General features: G+C 35.4%; 1 protein-coding gene and 1 long non-coding RNA gene across 6 annotated transcripts in view; both read right to left on the bottom strand.

Moving 5' to 3' along the window:
* Zfr (zinc finger RNA binding protein) overlaps positions 1-21,552 on the bottom strand; it is an 81,526-nt gene that overhangs the window by 49,432 nt on the left and 10,542 nt on the right. For 3 of the 5 annotated variants that reach the window (XR_010050425.1, XM_063258036.1, XM_063258038.1), the window contains 4 exons: positions 10,510-10,533; positions 8,228-8,510; positions 3,633-3,777; positions 533-751 (listed from right to left, as the gene is read on the bottom strand). Coding sequence is in view for 4 of the 5 variants with exons in the window: in XM_063258036.1 (XP_063114106.1) it covers positions 533-751; positions 3,633-3,777; positions 8,228-8,510; positions 10,510-10,533 (671 nt within the window). In the remaining variant the exon portion in view is untranslated. The remainder of the gene's footprint in view (positions 1-532; positions 752-3,632; positions 3,778-8,227; positions 8,511-10,509; positions 10,534-21,552) is intronic. The other 2 variants (XM_063258039.1, XM_063258037.1) reach the window with 1 other exon arrangement.
* LOC134478067 (uncharacterized) lies at positions 5,256-8,219 on the bottom strand. Its single transcript, XR_010050427.1, has 2 exons — positions 7,228-8,219; positions 5,256-7,147 (listed from the first exon to the last, which is right to left on the bottom strand). It is a non-coding gene; the product is annotated as an uncharacterized LOC134478067 (long non-coding RNA).

Raw genomic sequence — 21,552 nt, forward strand, 5'->3', positions numbered from 1 at the left:
ATTGGCACAAGTAATGACATGGTAAAGTTTCAGTGATCATACTGCTATATGGAAAATTAGTTTATCTGTGGCATTCTCTGGTAATAACCCGGAATTTTCAAATTCACTTGGGAAAACAATGATCCTAGGACTACATGTTACTTCCTCTATTTACAATCCTAGGCCTAAGACTCATGACTATTATATTTGGAATATTTGGGAATATTCCAAATTTCCAAAAGAGCACCTTGCTAAGATCTTCCATTAAAACAACAAAGATCCTTGTCACATTATATACATAAATTCAATTAATTCAGTTCTTGCTATCGAGAATAAGGTAAGCTCACAAAAAAACTGAAAGTTCCTAGTAAATACCTTTGTAATTTACTTATTTAACAACAGTTTTTTTCTTTTTCTTCTTTTTTAATAAGGTTAGTGAAGTGAAGCAGTGGGAGTGGAGAAGGAACTAAGAAATCTGTAACTGGCTGTGATCAATTAGTTGTAAACACCACTGCACTCGGACAAGCCTAATTACAGTTTCTAACAGTCTTACCAGAATAAGTAACTGCTGTGGTACTATAAGTAGCACTCTGAGTATAGGACGGCACCACAGTAGCCGCAGCTGCTACCGGTTGTACAGTGGAGGACACAGGATAAATGGAGAAAGTAGTGGTAGCGGGACTTGGTGTGGCTGGTTTTATGGCTGTCACTTGTCGAGTTTGCTGGGCTTGAGTATACTGAGTTGCACCTTGGCTGTAACCTGCTTTGGGAGCTAAAGCCAAAAAAAGAAAAAGAAGAAGAAAAAGATGTCAAAATGAGTAAGGTGAGTCACTGTACTTTTTGTAACAATATACTTAAAAACTAAAATGAGAAGGTGGCTAGCAATGCTATTAATTTCTCACTGGCAAAAAGAGATAAAACTTCCATGTATTTCTAAAATGGTATTTTGGAAAACTTTACAATTGAAATAGTAGTATAGACAACTGGTAGATTAAACAAAAAGCATGTGCACACGCACACAATGCATGTGGTTTTAGGTTAGTCAGTCTACTTCAGTTTGGGCTTAATGTTGGGAACAGAAAAAGCACCTCAAACAGGTATTTCAATAGCAACTGTAGGGAATTTCCTTCTGTCTTGCTTTTGAAATCCAGTGTTTTGTTGTATTGTTTTGCTTTATTCCTGTATCTGGTAACCTGAGTAAATGTTTTGAAGACAACAATATGCAATATAACAATCATTGTAAAATTCCTATCATTGTGTTTTGAAATCCTATATTGCTATTGTTTTTTATTTTTTTTTGGTTTGCTTCTTGATTTTCCTGTTTTCTTAAAAACAAAACAAAAACAAAACCCCAACCAGGTATTTCAATCCATATTAAAATTTCCAATATTTAATGCTATAGAACTTGTTAATATATTGTTCATTGCATTTTACTGACTTAACCATAGTGAATAATCTAACTGTAATTTACAGGTGCTATTAATTCTAACATTAATAGCTTGATCATAACTACTTGCTTCTGTGGTACCAGGGACTAAACCTATGGCCACATGCAGGGTAAGCAATCACTATACCACTGAATTATGTATCTTTGGTCCCAGAATGCAGTTCTTAAATGACTGCTGTCAATGATTCTGCTAAACTTTCTGCTGCCTTTCACCAAATTTAAAACAATATATAGTTCAAAGAATTTTATGAGCCTTATAGTCAATTAATAAATTAATAATTGCTTATTTATCATCACTAAAGCACAGGCTACTTCTGAGAATATCAGAAGTACAAACTTATTTTACGCCTAGTTAAGATACCTTAAAATTTTTACCTGTATCTGTTCATGAAATTTGAGCACAACACACAAATAAAGACATTATTTTACAGAGAGGAAACTGATATCCAAGATTAAATGACTTAAAGTCAGTGTCAGAACTTGTGACTAAATCAGTAAATTCTGACTGTTAGGTAATTCAGCACTCTTATTAAACAGAAGCCTAGGCTACTACTTAGGAGGTTCACTGTGGAGTGATTATACACACAAACGAATGAAGAAGAAACCAAAAAAGGTCAGTCATTATCATTCAAAATAAAACAGCTCCTAAAACCACAGAACTAGAAATGACCTACAGAGATTTGGGTTAACTACTTCATTTATGGAAAAAAGAACAGAGGAAATTAAAAAACAAAAAAAGCCATTTGCCCACATTAGTGGTAAAGCCAGTTCTGGAAGCCAATTCCATTCTCTTTTATAATTCAATACTGTACCCACAACCTTGGGTTTTCAAAAATAATTAAGGGAGACAATTACTTTTTATATCTTAGATACCTTTATTTTAAAAGTTCTCAATTAGGGGCTGAGTGTAGCGTCCCACACCCATAATCCTAGCACTTGGAAGGCTGAGTCGGGGGATCATTATGAGTTCGAAGCCAAGCCTGGGCTACAAAGTAAGTCCAGCCTGACCTAATAATAAAATGCTGTCTCAAAAAGCCAAAAAAGTTCTCAATTAAATCTTTTTTTTTTTTTTTTTTGGTCTTTTTCGTTTTTATCGGTACTGGGGATCGAACTCACGACTGCCTGCTTGCAAGGCAGGCGCTTATGCTGCTGAGCTAAATCCCCAGCCCCCCTCAATTAAATCTTTGTGAAAAATGTACCTTTTAAAGACTATATATATGAAAGCTTCTTTGTAAATCAAACGCTTTCAGCATTTAAAGATGAGTAAAAAATGCTGGCCATTAAAGAAGACACCACTAGTAACAAAGACAGTCAACAATATATAATGTTCTGAGAATTTTGGGCAAAGAAAAGAATGTGTTCAGAAGTTATTGCTATAGCTTCTTTTCTACAGTTACAGGTTATTCCAGCAAAAAGATAACTCTATACTAAAGACAACAAATGGAGTACATTTCCAACAGAAAATGGTTTGATTGTGAATGCTTCTATAAACTATTTCTTTGTGATTCAAAAAGAATTACATATAGTTGAACAGTATGGGAAGAACCTACCTTTCAACATAGTGGCCACGCCTGACCTGAGACAGACTCTCTTACCAAATGTGCTGCCCTCCCCAAACAGAACAAGATAGATGGCCATAAAAAAAGTTTAGGATGGGACATATAATCTCTCCAGCACCAGGAAATCTAGTATTACCTACACATCTGCACTGACTGGCCTGGAAACTTTGACCCCAAACATTCCACAAATTCCCAAATCCTATAAAACCTTTAACTTCTCTGGTAAGCTGCTGAAATCATCCACCATCTCAGCCTGTCTGCCAGACAGGATAAATTCAGCTTTTGTTCACATAAAGCCTGTGCCTGGATGGTTTCTCATGTACCACTGATAATAATGTATATAACAATGATTTTAGATAAACTTGGAAGCGTATCTTCATTATAAAATACCTTAAAACTGGGCACGGCAGCACAATGCCTGTGAACACACTCTGGAAAGCTGAGGCAGAAGGATGGAAAGTTCAAGCTCAACACGATATCAACTGACTTAGAATGATATAATAAAACATAAATGAATACAGACATAAACAACTTAAGAGGGCTGAGGAAATAACTCAATTCAAACACTCTCTGTTTATTTCCCAGCGCAAAAAACAAAACACCCTGAATCAACAGTTTATAATAAAAATGTGTGTGTTGAAACCTACCTGTCTGGTAGTAGGTTTCTGCAACTGAAGGTTGAGGTTGGGCAGCGGCAGCCACAGCAGCAGCAGTTGCTGCTGGTTGTTGGTAGTACTGCTTACTGTCATAAGCTACAGCAGGAGCTGTGGATCTTACATATGAGTATGAGTCCTAAGAAAAAGGAAGGAAAGAAACTTTACTGTTGGTGGGGGTAAAAAAAATTCTACATTCACAAAAATAATAAAGGAAAACAACTTAAAAGTGTTCTCAGACCTAGATGAAAGATTCATTCAGTTCTAAAGAGATTCATTTTAGACTATATCAAATAAAATAAAAAAGCATGTCAAGCAATATATTTAACTTCTACAATCAATAATCTTCCAAACAGTTAAAAGTATTCCTGTACAATTTAGTTTTATTTAAAAGTTCACAGCTATTTTACATTAAAGATAGATAATACAGAATCAAAAGAAAACACCACTGGGGCTAGGAGTATAGCTTAGTGGTAAAACCCAGGCCTACTATAGGGAGCTCTCCATTTGGATCCCTAGCAAAACCAAACCAAACCAAACCAGTTCCCCAAAAACACTTGTGCTACTACACTTTGTGATTACTCCTATTTTTTTCACTATTTTTAAGAATTCAGTGAGTTTTGATAAAGTAAGGAGGGATGAGAAGGGACTTAAGTAAAAAGGCTGAAGAGGTAGATAAAACTCAGAAATAATGGTTTTTTTTTTTTTTTTTTTTTGTCTTTTTCCTTTTTATCGGTACCGGGGATCGAACTCACGACTGCCTGCTTGCAAGGCAGGCGCTTATGCAGCTGAGCTAAATCCCCAGCCCCTAAAATAATAGGTTTTATAGACCTTATTTAAAAAAATAAAATGAAACAACCACCAACATCAAAAGAACTCCAAACTTAGTACTCTAGTATCAAATACTAATCTTTTGATTTACATTTCAAGTTTTTAATTCACAAGGTGCCTAGGTTTTAGAGACTGTGAAAATTGGATAAAGTTCAAAAGGATCAAATTTTAAAAGACAAAAATAGGTCAAGGAAATTAGGACCAAACTTAAATAAGGGGTAAAAGCTATTTTTTTCAAACTTCACACCATAATGAGAACTTACAGTTTCTATAAGACCAAAATATATAAATGGATAAGAGCATTAAAAGTTTTTGTTACATATAAAACTACTGTGACAGTATAAATGTGCAGGCATCTTTGACAAGTTTCAGGAAGAAAATGTCATAGATTTGTCCTAATAGCTTGGGCTTAAGACCCTGAAAATAACATGGATCTATGCTTCAAATGAATACACAGTTCACTCTACCAAAGGTCAAAAACTCAAGAGTAAAATTAACATATTCAACCAAACTCATATAAAACTTTTAAAAACCAAAGCAAAAGACTTATATACACAAATAGGGCAAAATGGCAAGGAAGAATTCCATAAAATTCATTTTAAGGAAACTTAGTACTTGGGGACTGTGTCTCCCCCCCTCCAAAAAAATACAAAGACCCATTCATAATCTCTATCATTAGAGGTATTTTTCTTTTTTTTTAAACCATTGGTACTGGGGATTGAACTCATGACCGTGTGCTTGCAAGGTGGGTGCTTATGCCACTGAACTAAATCCCCAGCTCCTGGGTTTCTTTTCTTTTTCTTTCCTTTTTTTTTTTTTTTTTTTTTTTTTTTTGCGTTTTGAGACAGCATTTCACTAAATTATACTGGGTTGGGCTTGAATTTGTTATAATCTTGGGGGTCTCAGCCTCCTAAGTAACTGGGAAACTGGGATTTACATTTATGTAATACCTTGCTTCGGTTACAGATTTATTTATTTTTCAAACTTTTAAGTTTATTGGTACATTTAGATAAACATAATGACCATATTCATCATAGGGATTTTGTACCTGTACATGATATTTTGATTGTCTTTTCCCAATCCCCTTTCTTCCCTTCAACCCCTCTTCCTCTATTGACACAGTTTTGTTTTCACTTATCCTTTTCTGTTTTCTTTAAGATACAAAGTCTCACTATGTGACACCTAGCCTTGAACTCAAAGCAATGTTGCTGCCTCAGTCTACTGAGTGCTGGCACTATATAGGCAGATGCTCCACACCTATTCTTTTATTAATTTTTTCCTTTTCCCTTTCTCCTCCCTAGTTCCTCTTTCCTTTTGAACAATTTCTTCTCATTTCACAATATTATTGTATAGTTTGGTCCTTATTTACTCTTTCAGTTTTTTACACCAGAGAGACAAGGCATATTTATACATTTGAGTAAGGGTATGGTCTCAAATTATACCCATTTACCTAGAAATATCTCAAGTTTATCCTTCTTTTTCTTCCTTTTTTTTTCTTTTGTACCAGGAATGAAATTCATGATCTCACGCTTGCCAGGCTGGCATTCTGTCGCTGAACTATACTATACCCCCAGCAAGTTTATCCTTCTTTATGGCCAAGTAGCGTTCCATCATATAAAAATACCATCTTTTTTATCCATTCCATGACTGATGGACATCTGGGTTGCTTCCAAGATTTCGCTATTACAAACTCTGCTGCTATAAACATAGGTGCACATCTATTGCAGTGGTTATATTTTTAGTTCTTTTGGGAAAATACCCAGAAGGGGAACAGCTGGGTCAAACAGGACCTCTAATCCTAGTTTTTTGAGGAATCTCCTCAGTGAGTTGCTCCCTGAGCTCCCTGCTCCCAGTTTATATTCCCATCAACAATGGGGAAGGCTTCCTTTTCCCCACAGCCCCTCCAGCGTGTTATTGGTTGATCTCTCGAATAACCAGTGATGTTCAACACTTCTTTATGCATTTATTTGTTGCTTGTGGTTCTTCATCTGAGAAGTAAATATTCATCTCAGATGCCCACTTGTGGACTGGATCTTTAGATTTGGGGGGGGGTGTCTGATTTTTTTCAATTCTTTACTTGTTCTGGATGTAAGCCCTGTGTCGAAGGGACAATTGGCTAAAATATTTTCCCACTCTGCAAATTGTCTTTTCACTCTGGTGGTGATTTCTTTAGCTATGCAAAAGCTTTTTAATAAGATGACCCCAGGTTTGATTCTTTATATAATTTCTCACTCAGCTGGGGCTTTGTTCATGAAATCTTTGCTTACACATATGCCTTCAAGCATTCTGCCTATTCTCTATTCCAGCTGACTCAGTGTTTCTGTTTTAATATTTAGGTCTTTTGATCCATTTTGATTTTAGTTTAGTACATGGTGATAGACATGGGTCTGGTTTTAATCTGTGGCAAGCAGAAAGCCAGTTTTTTCCAGCATCATTTATTAAAGAGCCCATCTTCCTTCCAGTGAAGGTATTTGGCTATTTTGTCAAAGATTAAGGGGCTAAAACAAAACAAAACAAAAGATTAAGGGGTTAAGTGTGCTTATAGAGTTGTTTCTGAATCTTCTGTTCCATTGATCCTCAGGTCTTTTGTTTTGTTTTTAATTTGTCAATACTATGCTATTTTTAATTCCAGTAGCTCTGAAGCATAATTTCAAGTCAGGGATTGTGCTAACTCCCACCTTGCCTTTGTTGGTGAGAGCTGTTAAGCCTCTTCTGGTTCCAAATGGCTTTACAAGTCAGGGATTGTGCTAACTCCCACCTTGCCTTTGTTGGTGAGAGCTGTTAAGCCTCTTCTGGTTCCAAATGGCTTTTAGGAATGTTTTCTCTAATTCTGTGAGGTATGCTAGTAAATCTTGATTGGGATTACATTAAATCTGTGTAACAATTTTGGGAGTATGGCCATTTTCACTATGTTGGTGCTTCCTATCCATGAGCAGGGGTTATCTTTACATTGTCTGATGTCCTCTTCAATCACCTTATTCAGAGTAATTTTCAATGTAATACTACACTATATCAAGAGAGCCAAAGACAAAAATCACATGATCATCTCAACAGATGCAGAAAAAGCATTTGACAAAGTTCAACACCCATTCATTTAAAAAAAAAAAATCCTATATAGAAAACTGCATAGATGGGTCTTCACCTAAATCTAAAAAATGCCATCTATGACTAACCAACAGCCAACATCATATTAAATGGTCAACAATTTAAAACTTTCACTCTAAAAATCAGGAACTCTATTGAATATAGTTCTGGAAACATTAGCCAGAGCAATTAGACAAGAAAAAGAAAGTAAAGGAGTAAGGATGGGAAAGAAAATAGGAGATCCCAAAACCTACATCAAAAGACTTGTAGATTTAATAACCAAATTTAGCTGGATACAAAGATTAACACTTGCAAATCAACAGTATTCCTGTACACCAACAACAAACTCACTAAAAGAGAAGTTAGGGGAACCACATCCTTCACAATAGCATAATACCAAAAAAAGAAATACTTAGGAATCAGGGGCTGGGGATTTAGCTCAGCGGCATAAGCACCTGCCTTGCAAGCAGGCGGTCATGAGTTTGACCCCCGGTACCAATAAAAAGAAAAATAGACAACAAACAAACAAACAAACAAAAAACAAATACTTAGGACTCAATCTACAAACATACTTTAGAAGAGTCAAGATTGAAAAGCATTGGCACAAGCATTATATTATACATTGAGAGTCCACCAAACTTACAAATAAAGGCTATTGAGACTAGTTTTTTTACCTGGTAATTCTGTGTAGTAGCTGGAGGTGGTGGTGGTGGTGCTTCTTGTTGTCTCTGGGTATAACCATAGTCAGTTGCTGAATGTGCAGTGGGGTAGCCTCCATAGGCAGCGGCTGTTGCAGCAGCTGCAACTGCTACTGGAGCGGGTCTGGCAACTGCAACTGTGGCGGCTGCTGGTGCATAGGCAGCAGTAACTGTGTGGGCGGCTACTGGAGCCTGATGGACAGTGTAGCTAGCAACTGTAGTTGGATGAGAATAGGCTACACCCGAAGCTGGCTGCTGGCTATATTGTAAAGTAGAAGAATACAATAAAACAATTTTAAAATCAAGGAGTTAATTAACTTAAAATTATTTAACAAACTAAAATACGTCTGCAAATAATGTAATCATGGACACAAAAGACCAAGTATTTGAAGTGAAGAAAACTTTTAATCTTCATTTCTTAATCGCAATAATTTAGATCACTGATTAGGTTGCAAAGCATGAAGAACAAATTAAAACAAGAGGGGCAAAATGATCAAATTAAATTTCAAAGCATTTGTTGTAAATTTTTATAATTTACCTTTTAAAATCGTAACCAAAAAAATCTTATTTTAATCCATTTACAAAAAATTTAAGGCAAAACTATCAGCTAGTTGACTTAAGGTGCATTTTTATCGTTCCACATCAGTGGTTCAATTAAGGGAGATTTTTTTTTTTAATCTGCATGGGACATTTGGCCACATTTATAGTTTTCATTATTTTGTCTGAGGATTGAACTGGGGCCTGGGCATGCCAAAGCACACCCTGCCTGAGTTATACCTCCAGTCATGGACATATGTTTGATGATCAAACTGTAGGGAAGGTAATGGTAATGTGCTACTGGTATTTAGTGGATAGAGGTCAGGGATATTGCCAGTCATTTACAGGACCTCTTACACACAAATAATTACAGTTTATAAACAGTACTGAAGTTGAACAGTTCTGTTCTAGGGCAGAATGAACAAAGTAGTATTATTTTAGATAGCATTTCCAGCTTGTAGGTATTTAAAATTTATTAGCTGGGCAATGTGGTGCATGCCTGTAATCCCAGCACTTCTGAGGCTGAGGTGGGATTGTTGAGTTTGAGATTAACCTGGGCTACAGTAAGCTCAAGGCCAGGCTGAACTGCAACTGCAGTGAGATTCTGTTTCCAAATAAATAAAATAAACATCTTTTAAAAAAGTAACAGCACAAGAAAATAAAATGATTGCTGTTGTAAAAGAAGAACTAAATCAGATGCTTTGCAACCACTACCATTTAAACCTCAAAAGTAAAAACATTTTAAATAATAGTAATCAATTTTGTACCTTAAATTCTCAGAACTACATTGTTTGAACATTTTTAAAACTCTTTTTGAAAAAGCAACCACTTTATCTACTCTGTTCAGAATAATGCAGAGTAGATTGTAGGTCCTTCCAAGCCCACACTGCCCAAAAGATAAATCATGAGTAGATTTACAGGACCTCCAGAAAAAAGCTTTTTTTGAATAGAGCCTGTGTTGCAGCACATGGGGGTTTGTACACCAAAGGAACCTTCTTAAACCAATCTCCCACTTTTTTGGGGGTACAAGGAATCAAACTCAAGACCTAGCACTTGCCAGGCAGGTGCTGTGCCACTTAGCTATATCCCTGGGCCCCCATTTTAACTTTTAAATCAAGAGTCTATGTCACATAAAACTAAAGCCCTATAGGTATTAGCATATAACAGTACATTTATTAAGGTTCTGTGATACCATTGCTAAGGCTATATTACTATGGCAATAATGCTTTCCAAAACAAAGAAGAGCCCCAACAGTTATTCAGCTGGCAAACAAAAATGATTTTTGGTACTGGGTATTGAACTCACAACTCTATGCTTGTCAGGCAGGCGCTCATGCTACTCATCTATATTCCTGACCTTGGCTGGCAAATTTATCACAAGTTTAAATATGAGCTGATAGTTAAGAATAGCTAAGAGAAAAAAAAAAAACAGAACTGACATAAGCTGAAGCAACATCAATAAATTAGAATATCTGATTTATGAATTACAGTGCAGAGCATTCTGTACTTAAGTGTGCACAATATCATAGAAATACAGGATACAATTAAAATTTTAGATCATCATTTTAATTGTATTATGAAAGACATTGATAAACTAGCATGCATTCAGAAGGAATCAAAATGAAGCTTATAGATAAAGGTTTTATTTCACATTAAAGTGTAGGGCCTGAGGAAATTTAGTCTAGAAAAGGTGATAGCTGCCTTCTAACAGAAGACACTTACTCCATGCTGCTCCAGAGAACAGAACTAGAACCAACAGATGGAAGTTACAGGGTGGCAGATTTCAGTCCAATATGAAAAAGAAAACAAAAAACAAAAAACAAAAACAAAAAACTTAGAATCCAAGGAATGGAATTCAAAGAAACTCTTAAGTTCTATTTGGATGAGGTTTCCACATTTTTGATACCAAAGTAGCCAACATTTTCTACATATATACCAATAATGAAGAGAGAAAAGGGGAAGTTTACATTTTAATAGAAGGAAATTTTCCAGTAACATTTTCCTATGGACAATCCCATTTTCTTTTTTTTTTTTTTGGGGGGGCGGGGAATCAAACTCACGACCACATACTTGCAAGGAAGGCAGGCGCTTATGCTGCTGAGCTAAATCCCCAGCCCCATTCCCACTTTCTTAAGAAAACATGTCAATAACAAGTTACACTCCTGAGTAATTCTTAGATCCCAGAAAAGGAACTATGTCTAAAACATACATACATACAAATACAAGGTCTGCAAAACTTGTAGTAAACATTTAAATAACATTAAGATTTCACATATTCAGACTACATATTTAATTATGTAAAAATTCAGTCTTGGGTTCTTACACAGTTGTCCCTTTGCATTTATAGATGACTGGTTCCTTGACTCCCCAGGGACAACTCCAAAGATGCTCAATTCTTTTATATAAAATGGTACAGTATCTGTTCATAACCTATATGCATTCTCTAGTATACAGTAAATCATCTCTAGGTTACTTACAGTGGTTATATAATGTCAATACTATATAAATGATTATGGACTGTTCAGGTAAAGAAAAAAAAGCATGCAAAACTTTAGAACAGATGCACTTTTTTTCAGAGTATTTTCCATCATTCTACTGTTTCTTCTCCTGTCTATGTCCTTGTTTCTTGTGCTCTAATACTTGTTTCAGATTAAAAAACAGGTAGATATAGACTGGAAGTGTCAAGTCAACTAAGCAGGCAATAATATCATTTATATGGTTTATAATCCTAACCATGATCTATATGATACAGGAAGACCATATGATCTGGTTTATGCCTGCTGTCCCACTGCAACAGTATTATTAACAGTATTTTTTTCTTGGTTTGAACATTAAGTTATATAAATCACCTTTGCAGGAGCCTTAAAAAATATGCTAGTATAATTAGCAGCTACTGTATATACATCTTTAGCATTATTTAACCGAACTGTGCATCCATAGTCAGTTTTCCACTCATCACTTGGGACTAAAACCTTAATCTCTACACCGAAGCATTAAGAGGAATGATAATTCAGTGCCAATTAACTGGGCCAACGTCTGGGGAAGCTGACTGCTGTTTAAAAAAATGATTCTCTGGTTGGTTATCCTAAGCCACCTGAAAAACTCTCCATTCCAAATATCCTTAGATAAGTGATATATACACAGATGATATTATATATAGATGAACAGATAAGCAAGTCAATTGGAAATATCCAGTGGCTAAATAAATTTAATTTTTTACAATTCAGGTCAAGGGATAAATGGTGTAAACTCAATGATAGAGTACTAGCTTAGCATTACATAAATACGAAGCTCTGAGTAGGATCCTCAGCACTGGGGGAAAGGCAGTGGTGGAAAGAAAAGAAAACAAACTCGGGTCAAATTAATTTCAAATCAGTTCGTGCAAAATAGTCATAGTTCAAACAGCTCAAATCAAAGCTTTTGTCTAGTTAGGAATATTAACATATAAACAGTATAAATTATCTCATTAAAACAGGGTATGAAGTAAATAAAAATCCAACTTATGCTATAAAAATATATTTGTGAAATATGAAAAGACTAAATTTCTAAGCATTTGATAGAGCAAAAGCTATTTGGATAACTTTTTTGGGGATAATCTTTGTAAATCTAATCAGTTTTAAACTGAGACAAGTTAAATAATAAATCTTCAAACAAACTCTAAGAAATAATTTATGAAACAAAGGTTTGGCAATATTTCAAGAATCAGACATAAAAAGATTACTTCTTTTGATAAAAAAAAATGGAAAAGAAGCTATCTTAAGAATTATGGATCTTTCTAGGCAGCCTTATTGCTTTTTGTTTTTTGAGCCAGGTTCTTACTTTATAGTTAAGTGGCCTTGAACCTTTGGTGATTCTCTGAGTGCTGAGATTACAAGAATGTGCCACAATGCACAGCTTAAAGACAACCAAAAAGCCAAGTATTTTTTAAAAGCCTACTATAAACTGCAAAATAAATAAAAATGACTCTGTGGGTAAGAAGTATCTCAAGATAATGGACAAGAATAAAAAAAAAAACCCACTAACTTTATACTAGTTAGAAGTCTAAGAGGCTAGCAATATCCAGCAAGAAAGAATTCTAGAGGGGAAAAGCAAAATAATTCAGAAAATATTTCACTCCTTAAGGAAAGCAAATTTTCCAAATTAAATGGTCTTACAAAGTACAAAACAGAATGAAAGAATCATGCTTAAAGTGTTTTACATCTCACCAAGAAAAGATCCTTCAATTCTCCAGAAGAAAAAAACCTGGTCACCTACAACAAAATGAAACACTTCTAACTGATAGAGAATGGTGTTGTATCTTTAAAATTCAAGGGAAAATTGTTAAGTGGTCTAAATACGGGAGATATTTTTTATACATTCAAGGAGTGGAGTTTACCTCCTATACACCTTTTCTTAAGACATTTTATGAAGACATACTCCAGGACACAAAAAGCAAACCAAGGAAATGAGTAGAGAAAGATGAAAGCAAAGGCTAGCAGTTATGAGGCAGGTACAGACATCAATGATTTACAGACTATAATCAGAGGAAGACCAGAACCATCTGAGAGAAAGATGTTTAGAAGACAAAGAATTAGACAAAACAGACTTTCAGGGAATCTAAAAATCTTAAGAAGGACCAGGGATTTAGCCTAGTGGCATTAAGTGCCTGCCTGGCAAGCGCAAGGTGGTGAGTTCAATCCCCGGTACCAAAAACAAAACAAAAATCTTAAAATATAATTAAGTCAGTGTCAGCAAGGCTTAATTCTTTTTAAAAAAGGTAGTAAAAGATTTCACAACATGAAATTGTTCAAGAAAGATATGATCCCACCAGAAGACTTTACAGTTGGGCAATTAGATACAAAAAGGGAATATCTAAACTGGGCGTAGTGGCATATGCTTATAGTCCCAGCATTGGGCAGACTGAGGCAAAGGATCCTTGCAAATTTGAGACCAGCCTGAGATACAAAGTGAGCTCAAGGCCAGCCTAAATTGTTACTTTGTCTCAGAAAGACAAAAAAAAAAAAAAAAAAAAAACAAAACAAAAAAAAAAAACAACCACTAATTGAATGAGACTAAGATTTTCTATGAAAGTAGAATACTTGTCTCCACAGTAAATATTACTTATGCAATCACAATGATGAAACAGTTTTTGCTTTCAAGTTTTAAAATCGACCTAAATTACAGAAAGTAAACTATAATTATACAATATAAATATACTACAAGTAAACAAGGAGGCTTGCTGCAAGTTCAAGACCACTCTGGGCTATATGCTAAGTCCAAGGCCAGCCTGAACTACACAGCAAGACCCTGTGTCTAAAACAAAACACTGAAGTAGACAGTATTGAATTTCGACATAGCCTATCACTAAATTTAGGATGTGAAGAAATAAGCAAGAGAGAGTAGAATCAGTCTTAAATTGTGGGAAACAAAAATTGACTACATACAGGTGGTAAATACTGAAAGAAGTACATTATTCAAGATACGGACATTACTAATGGAAGAAAACTAGATGCACTAAGGGCAATGTTCTCTGCAAACTAGAAGTGATATATATATACCACAGAGGTTTTAAAATGTGATCCACGGCAAGCACAAGGTCAAGAGTCAGATCCCTGATATCAATAAATAAAAAATAAATGAAATTAATTTGATCCAAGTATCCCTAAGATCTTTTCAAGGGTCATGAAATTTTGCAATTACACATTTTATTTGCATAAAGCCAACCTGACATCACATATTTTAACCCAATTTACTGCAACAGATTCAATACAACAGATTTTAGAATCCAACAGTCTTAAGGACATGATTGACTTGTAAAACTGTAAAACAATGCCTCTTACTGCAGTAATTTTTGGAATTTATTTTTCAGAAAGCTATTTTTATTAATGGGTAATGATTTTACTACTCTTGTGTTTAATCATTTAATAAGTACCTTTGAAGTTTCTTGAATTTTTAAAACAAAAGCTCTTTGGGCTATTAAGTGTCAGAAGGGTCCTAAAACCAAAAAGTTTGAGACTGGCATTTTCTGAAAAGTCCAGTAACGTTGAGTTACTCAGCATTCACTTTTCTGCTAAGAAAGTTTCCTTCTTTGTCAACAGAGAAAAAGAAATAGTTTAGTTTACTAACAAAAAAACTCATTTATGGCAAAGTTAATTAATAACAGACACTTGTCAACTAACCCTAAATTCAAGATAGTCAAAGAATTAACCTAAGCAGTCAGTGTGGCCCCCTCAGGATCTAAGCTCGGTGCCAGGGAACTTCCATCGCTTACTTTTCTACTATAAATTTGTACTTTAGCATTATAGTAACCGGCTACGCACTTCAGTCTTTCCCTGCAGGACACAGAAAGCAGCAATCTATGTGCTTACCTACTTGATATGATGAATGACAAGGAAAGTACACACGTGGAAAAGTGGCAAAACAGGATTTGGACCCACTTTATGCATGTCTAACTGGTTTTGTGTATGTTTACCTGAGTTTCACAGAGGGTCCAAAGATCCACACCACTCCAGAATTTGTTGAAAATAAGTTTCTCTTTGATTTTTTTGGTAGAAGTAGTTCAATTTGGTACAGTGGCTCATGAAAAACCAGATTTCCAAGTTTTAGTACCAGGGATCAAACTCATGACTTCAGGCTTGCCAGGCAGGCACTTAACACCACTAAGCTAAATCCCAGGCCAAATTTCCAAGTTTTAGAGGTCAAAAGTGAATTGTGAGATTATGTATGCATAGATGACAATGATTCATTATGGTAAAATACATGCTTTTTAACAAAAAAATGATGTGGGTGCATGTGATGACTTTGACACTGGCCATATGAGCCAAACTCCTGTCACACTGAAATGGAGCAAGAATCAATACAGACACAGAATGCAGACCTCCTTGTTTCAGATGACAAAGAAAACTGCAATGTAAGTACGTATTTGACTAGTAAAAGAATTGGTTTGGGAATATAAGGAAGCTCTTGGCAGGGGTGAAATGTATTGGACAGAATGTTAGCACTGCCAGTCAGTGCTGGAAACTGTAACAGCCAATATGCTACAAGAAGGCCAGGGGTGTAGCTCAACTGCATGGCACCTATCTGGCAAGCACGAGGTTGTGAATTCAATTCCTAGTACAAAAGCCCCCCCAAACCCCCAAAACTACAAGAGGTTCAATACATAAATGCTGAAATGCAAGTAAAATGTTCTGTATGGGCTAGGGTTTAGCCTAGTGGCATAAGTGCCTGCCTCCAAGCCCGCAGTCGTGATACCCTGTACAAAAAAAAAGTTCTGTATGCACCAACGGCCATATTAAAAAATATACTTAGCACAGACTTCTTACAATGATCACAGCAATGTAGAACACTTATGGAGGGCCAGGGATACAGCTCAGTGGCATAGCACCTGCCTGGCAAGCGCAAGGTCGTGAGTTTGATCCCTATTATACACACACACACACACACACACACACACACAAGATTTATAGAAAAGCAATAGGCGAAAATATGGCATAAAAGTTTTGCCCTTATGGATGTGAAGACATGCATTGTTTAGACATTTATATAGGAAATCAGCCATCAGATCCTTATTTGTATAGTAACAAACGGAATGACATTGTGAACAGACTTGTTGTTCCCATCTCACAAACTAATTGTAATGTAATAGTCAACAATCAGTTTCCAACGGATACTATATTTGCTAACAAAGCGCATAATGATCAGAGCAGGAACTGTAAACAGTAACAAAGCAGAAATTCCAAAACATAGAGAGAGAGATGACATGACTGTCACATAGGAAAGGACATGTACTGTCAAGTGTAGGCAAGATGTGTGTATGGAACATGCAGTTGTCATGTGTGAAGATTGCCCTTGGGGTGACAGTTGAAGCAAAGTTTATTTTTGTGGTAGAGTTCTACTGGTATTTTCATTACAGTTCATATAGGAATTTATTTCTGATGTTATCTTTTAGGTTTTGTAAGCAAGTACACAGCTGATGTGCAAATGTTGATGTCTATTCTAAACGCACCATACATTTTAAGAACTGAAACTGTATTTTATTGGTATCTTATGTTCCTGTTAACTATACACTGTATAAGAACCTCTTGATAAAACAGAAACACCACTGAAATACCAAGCATGTCCTACAAAAAGGCCAGTAAAGTGTCAAATGTAAGTGATGTGTGTATAGGGAATGTTTTGCTGTCATGTGTGCAAATTTTTCTTAGGTGTGATAACTGAAGCAAAAGTTTTTTTTTTTTTGGTAAAATGCTATTGATAGTTTCGTTATAGTTCATATGGGAATTTTTTTGTGTGTGTTAAGACAGGGTCTTGTTATGTGATGCAGGCTGGCCTTGGGCTCACTTTGTAGCCCTGTAGCTTAAACTGGTCTCGAACCTGCAGTGATCCTCCTGTCTCAGCTTCCCAAGTGCTGGGATTACAAGAGTGGGCCACCACACCTAGCTCACATGGGAATTTATTTCTGATGTTCTTTATTAGACTTTTTACACCAGAAATCCGTCAATGTTAAAAATTTTGATGCTTTTGAAAATCAACACTCATTAAGTGTAAGAACACAATATGTGGGCTGGGAATATAGTTCATTAGCATAAGTGATTGCCTGGCAAGCACAAGGTGCCGAGTTCAATTTCTAATACAATAATAATAATGCAACATTTTATTTTTTTCTGTTAAGTACTTATTGTTTAATATAATAAAACTCAAAATTCAGTAATTCATTAATAGAAATATCCTCAAGAATAAATAAATATGGAAGGCAAGTATGGTGGTGCAGGCCTGTAATCTTAGCACTTGGGAGGCTAAGGCAGGAGGATCACTGCAAGTTGAAGGCCAGCCTGGGCTACAAAGTGAACTCAAGGGCAGCCCAAACTGCATGGCAAGACTGTCTCAAAAAGACCAAAAAGAAGAAGGAAGAAGAGGAGGAGGAAAAGCAATATGGGTCTAACATTATTTAGCTCGATTGCAAAATTAGTCTTATGCTCTGTGATGATCGCAACTACTCTTTTTTGTTTTGTTTTTTTGATACAAGTCTCACAATGTATTCCAGGCTGACCTTGAACTTACTATTATAACCCAGCTGGCCTCAAACTTGCAGCAGTTCTCCTGCCTCAATCTGCAAAATGCTGGGATTACAGGTCACATCAAGCTCATAACATTTACTTTTATTTATTTATTTATTTATTTTTGGTACCAGGAATCAAACTCAGGACCTTGCGCTTGCCAGGCAGGTGCTTATGCCACTGAGCTATATCTCTGGCTCTCGTACTTATTTTTTAGAGACAAGGTCTTGCTGTGTAATTCAGGCTGATCTTGAACTCACTGTGGGGCCCAGGCTGGCCTTAAACTCATGGCTATTCTCTTGCCTCAGTCTCCCAAGTGCTAGGATTACAGGCATGCATGACCACAGCAGGCCTACTCTTTTAGTTTTAAATACTCTAAAACATGATGACAACTTCAACATACAAAAATCAATGTAGGGCCAGGGATTTAGATCAATGGCACAAGTGCCTGCCTGACAAGCGCATGATCATGAGTTCAATCCCCCATAACAAAACAAACAAAAAAAAAACAAAAACAAAAACAAAAAAAAACCCATACACAAAACAAAAATGTAGTACACCACTAACATAAAAGACAAAAATCCATGTGACAATTTCAATCGATGTAGAAAAAGCATTTCAGAAGATTCAACATTTTTTCATGATAAAAAGAAACGAAGAATAAAAAAATGACCTCAATTTAATAAAAGCTATTTATGAAAAGTCCACTGTTTTTTGTTTGTTTGTTTTTTTCCTTTTTATCGGTACCAGGGATCAAACTCATGACCGCCTGCTTGCAAGGCAGGTGTTTATGCCGCTGCGCTAAATCCCCAGCCCTCAAAAGTCCACTGTTAGTATCATACTCAAAGACATAGAAAAAAGCATTTCCTCAAAGACCAGAGATAAAACCACTATTCAAAATAGCAGATATGGCAATAAATTCTTAGTACATAGATATGGCAAAAGAGCAAAGAGGCAAATGGGATTATGACGAACTTCAGTGCATTATAGCACATGCGTATCTATAATCCCACTCAGAAGTTTGAGACAGGAAGATTGATTACCATGACTTTGAGGCCAGCCTGAAGAGGGAAACTTGAATTACACAAAGAGACCCTGTTTCTCAGTCACATCCTATCCCCCAAAAGGCACAATCATCACAGTAAAATACACACCAGCAGAACCAGGAGAAAATATCTGTAAATTATGTATCTGAAGCCAGGCACAGTGGTGCACACCTATAATCCTACTTACTGAGGATCACAAGTGTGAGGTCTCAAAAATAAAAGGGTTGGGCATGTAGCTAAGTGATAGAATGCTTAGCCAGCTTGAGGAAGGCTCTGTGTTTAATATCCAGTACCAATAATAAACAGACAAATATCTGATTAAGGATTGAAATACAGAAATTATATAAAGAACTACAATAACAATAAGTAATTTAATTTTAAAAATGGGCCACATTCACATAAATATTCCTCTACAGATGATATACAAATGGTTAAAGAACATTTGAAAGGATGCTCAAAAACTACTAATCATCAGTGGGATGAAATACAAACCAAAACAATGAGATGTTGATTTTAATGGTTACATAAAAATAAAACAAGTGCTCCAGACAAGTGGGAATTATTGTGCACTGCTGTTGGGATTATAAAATGTAATGGAAAACAGTACAAAGGCTTGTCAAAAATTTGAAGTACAACTATCATTTATGTATGCACTAGCAATCTCATAGTTGAGTGTATGTCCAAAAGTCATAAAAGTTCAGTGTAAGAGATTTTTGCACATCCAGTGCTATTCACAAGAGTCAAAAGATGAAAGAAACCCAAATGTCCACTAACTGAGAAATAAACTGCAATACATACAATATGAAGTTTCAGTCTCAAAAAGGAAATTCTGTCATGGGTAAAGAATATGGATGAACCTAAAAAACATTGTATGTTAAGTGAAACAGGTCAGTTACAAAACAAATACTGTATTATCAACTTATATAAGACATCGAGAGTCCTAAAATTCCTAGAAACACAGAGTAGTGGTTACCAGAGACTGGGGAAAAAGTGGCACTATCGTTTAATGGATATAGTTTCAGATTTGAAAGATGAGAAATATCCACAGATGTGTTTCTGTACAACAATCTGAATATACTTAACACTACTGAACTATACTCTTAAAAATGCCAAAGATGATAATTTTTATGACAAATCTGAATAGTCTTACCTTATTCCAACTTAATTACTGCTACTTAAGACAATTTTTCAAAAGTAGCAAAAACCTAACAATACAAGATACCTTAAAATAGAGACAGAGTTTTTAAAATCGTATATTGGTTAAATGAGTGAACAGGCTAGACAGAAGAAATTCTGAAGCTAACAGCCACGAGTAAACTAGGCTTTCTAGAGGCACTTGGAGGTAAGGAACATTAAGTACAGAATGTGAATTAATGTATTGCTTCCTTCAAGAGAATTTTACTACTTAAAGAAAAAAGTGAACTGAATTAAACAATGCTGAGTAATATAGTTAAATTGCACACTTCTATACATAACTTTCATGAGCTAGTAACAAAAGTAAATTTCTACCATATTTAAGAGAAAATTGTAAGGAAACTGTCTTAGCTCTAGGCTGACAGTGCTTGCAGGTTGCACAAAATATGTATTTATCCCCAAATACTACAAATAATGTTTCACTAGAAAATCTTGATTGAAAAAACAAAACTCAACAAACACTATAAAGAAGCAAGCTAACATAAGAGTATTCAAGAAAAACAAATTTCTGAAGAAGTACAGATATTATAGAATTATTCAGCACAGAAGATCTATAAATTTAGAGACAGATCAGGGAAAAAGAGATCTATCAAAAATAATTAGATGAACTTTTAAAAGAATGAAACATAGTTTCCAAAATGAAATAGCACAGAAAAAATTATAACCAGAAGCTCAAAAAAGTTTTACACAAATGATTAGACTTGAATGGCAAAATATTAGTGGACTAAGCCAGCCATGCATGCAGGCCTGCAATTCCAGCATTCAGGAGGCTCAGGCAAGAAAATTTCTAAGAGTTTGAGGCCATCCTCAGAGCTATCTACACAATTCAAGGTCAGCCTAGACCACATAGTGAGGCCTATCTCAAAAAATAAAAATAAAAAAAAAAAAGGTAAAAACAAAGAGATTTTCTAAAGTAATGTAAGAAAACAATCTTCAGATTTAGGAGTGCCAAAAATCCCCTAGAGCAGGACTAACTAAAATGGAGTTCACACCAGTATACTTCTCAATGAAAAATAGTAAACACAAACTCTTGTAGGCAGCTAGAGGAAAGTACTGCTTATAGTGACTAACTATAGTGACTAACATCACAAGTATGAGGGCAAATTAAATGTATTTTGAGATTGAGGAGGAAAAAAAAGTTACTCTTGCATTTACACTAATGGAAACTGATTTACTTTAGGAAGAATGAGAATAATTCCAGAATGAAAGAATGTAAACAAAAAGAGTGGTAAATTTACACAATCACTGACTACATAAAATAACTGTGGTTCAACAGTAACTAGTGGGGTTAAAAAACTAAAATATAGGGGCTGGGGATTTAGCTCAGCAGCATAAGCACCTGCCTTGCAAGCAGGCAGTCGTGAGTTCGATCCCTGATACTGATAAAAACGGAAAAAAAGTGTAAAAACCTATATATAAAATTATATAAACATAAAAATCTAATGTATATAAATATTGTAGTGCTCAAATCTTCAGATGAAGTTGTTTTA

This window comes from Cavia porcellus, unplaced genomic scaffold (genome assembly GCF_034190915.1).
Source record: "Cavia porcellus strain 051 isolate PalLab524CR breed Dunkin Hartley unplaced genomic scaffold, mCavPor4.1 scaffold_11, whole genome shotgun sequence".
Classification (NCBI taxonomy): Eukaryota; Metazoa; Chordata; class Mammalia; order Rodentia; family Caviidae; genus Cavia; species Cavia porcellus.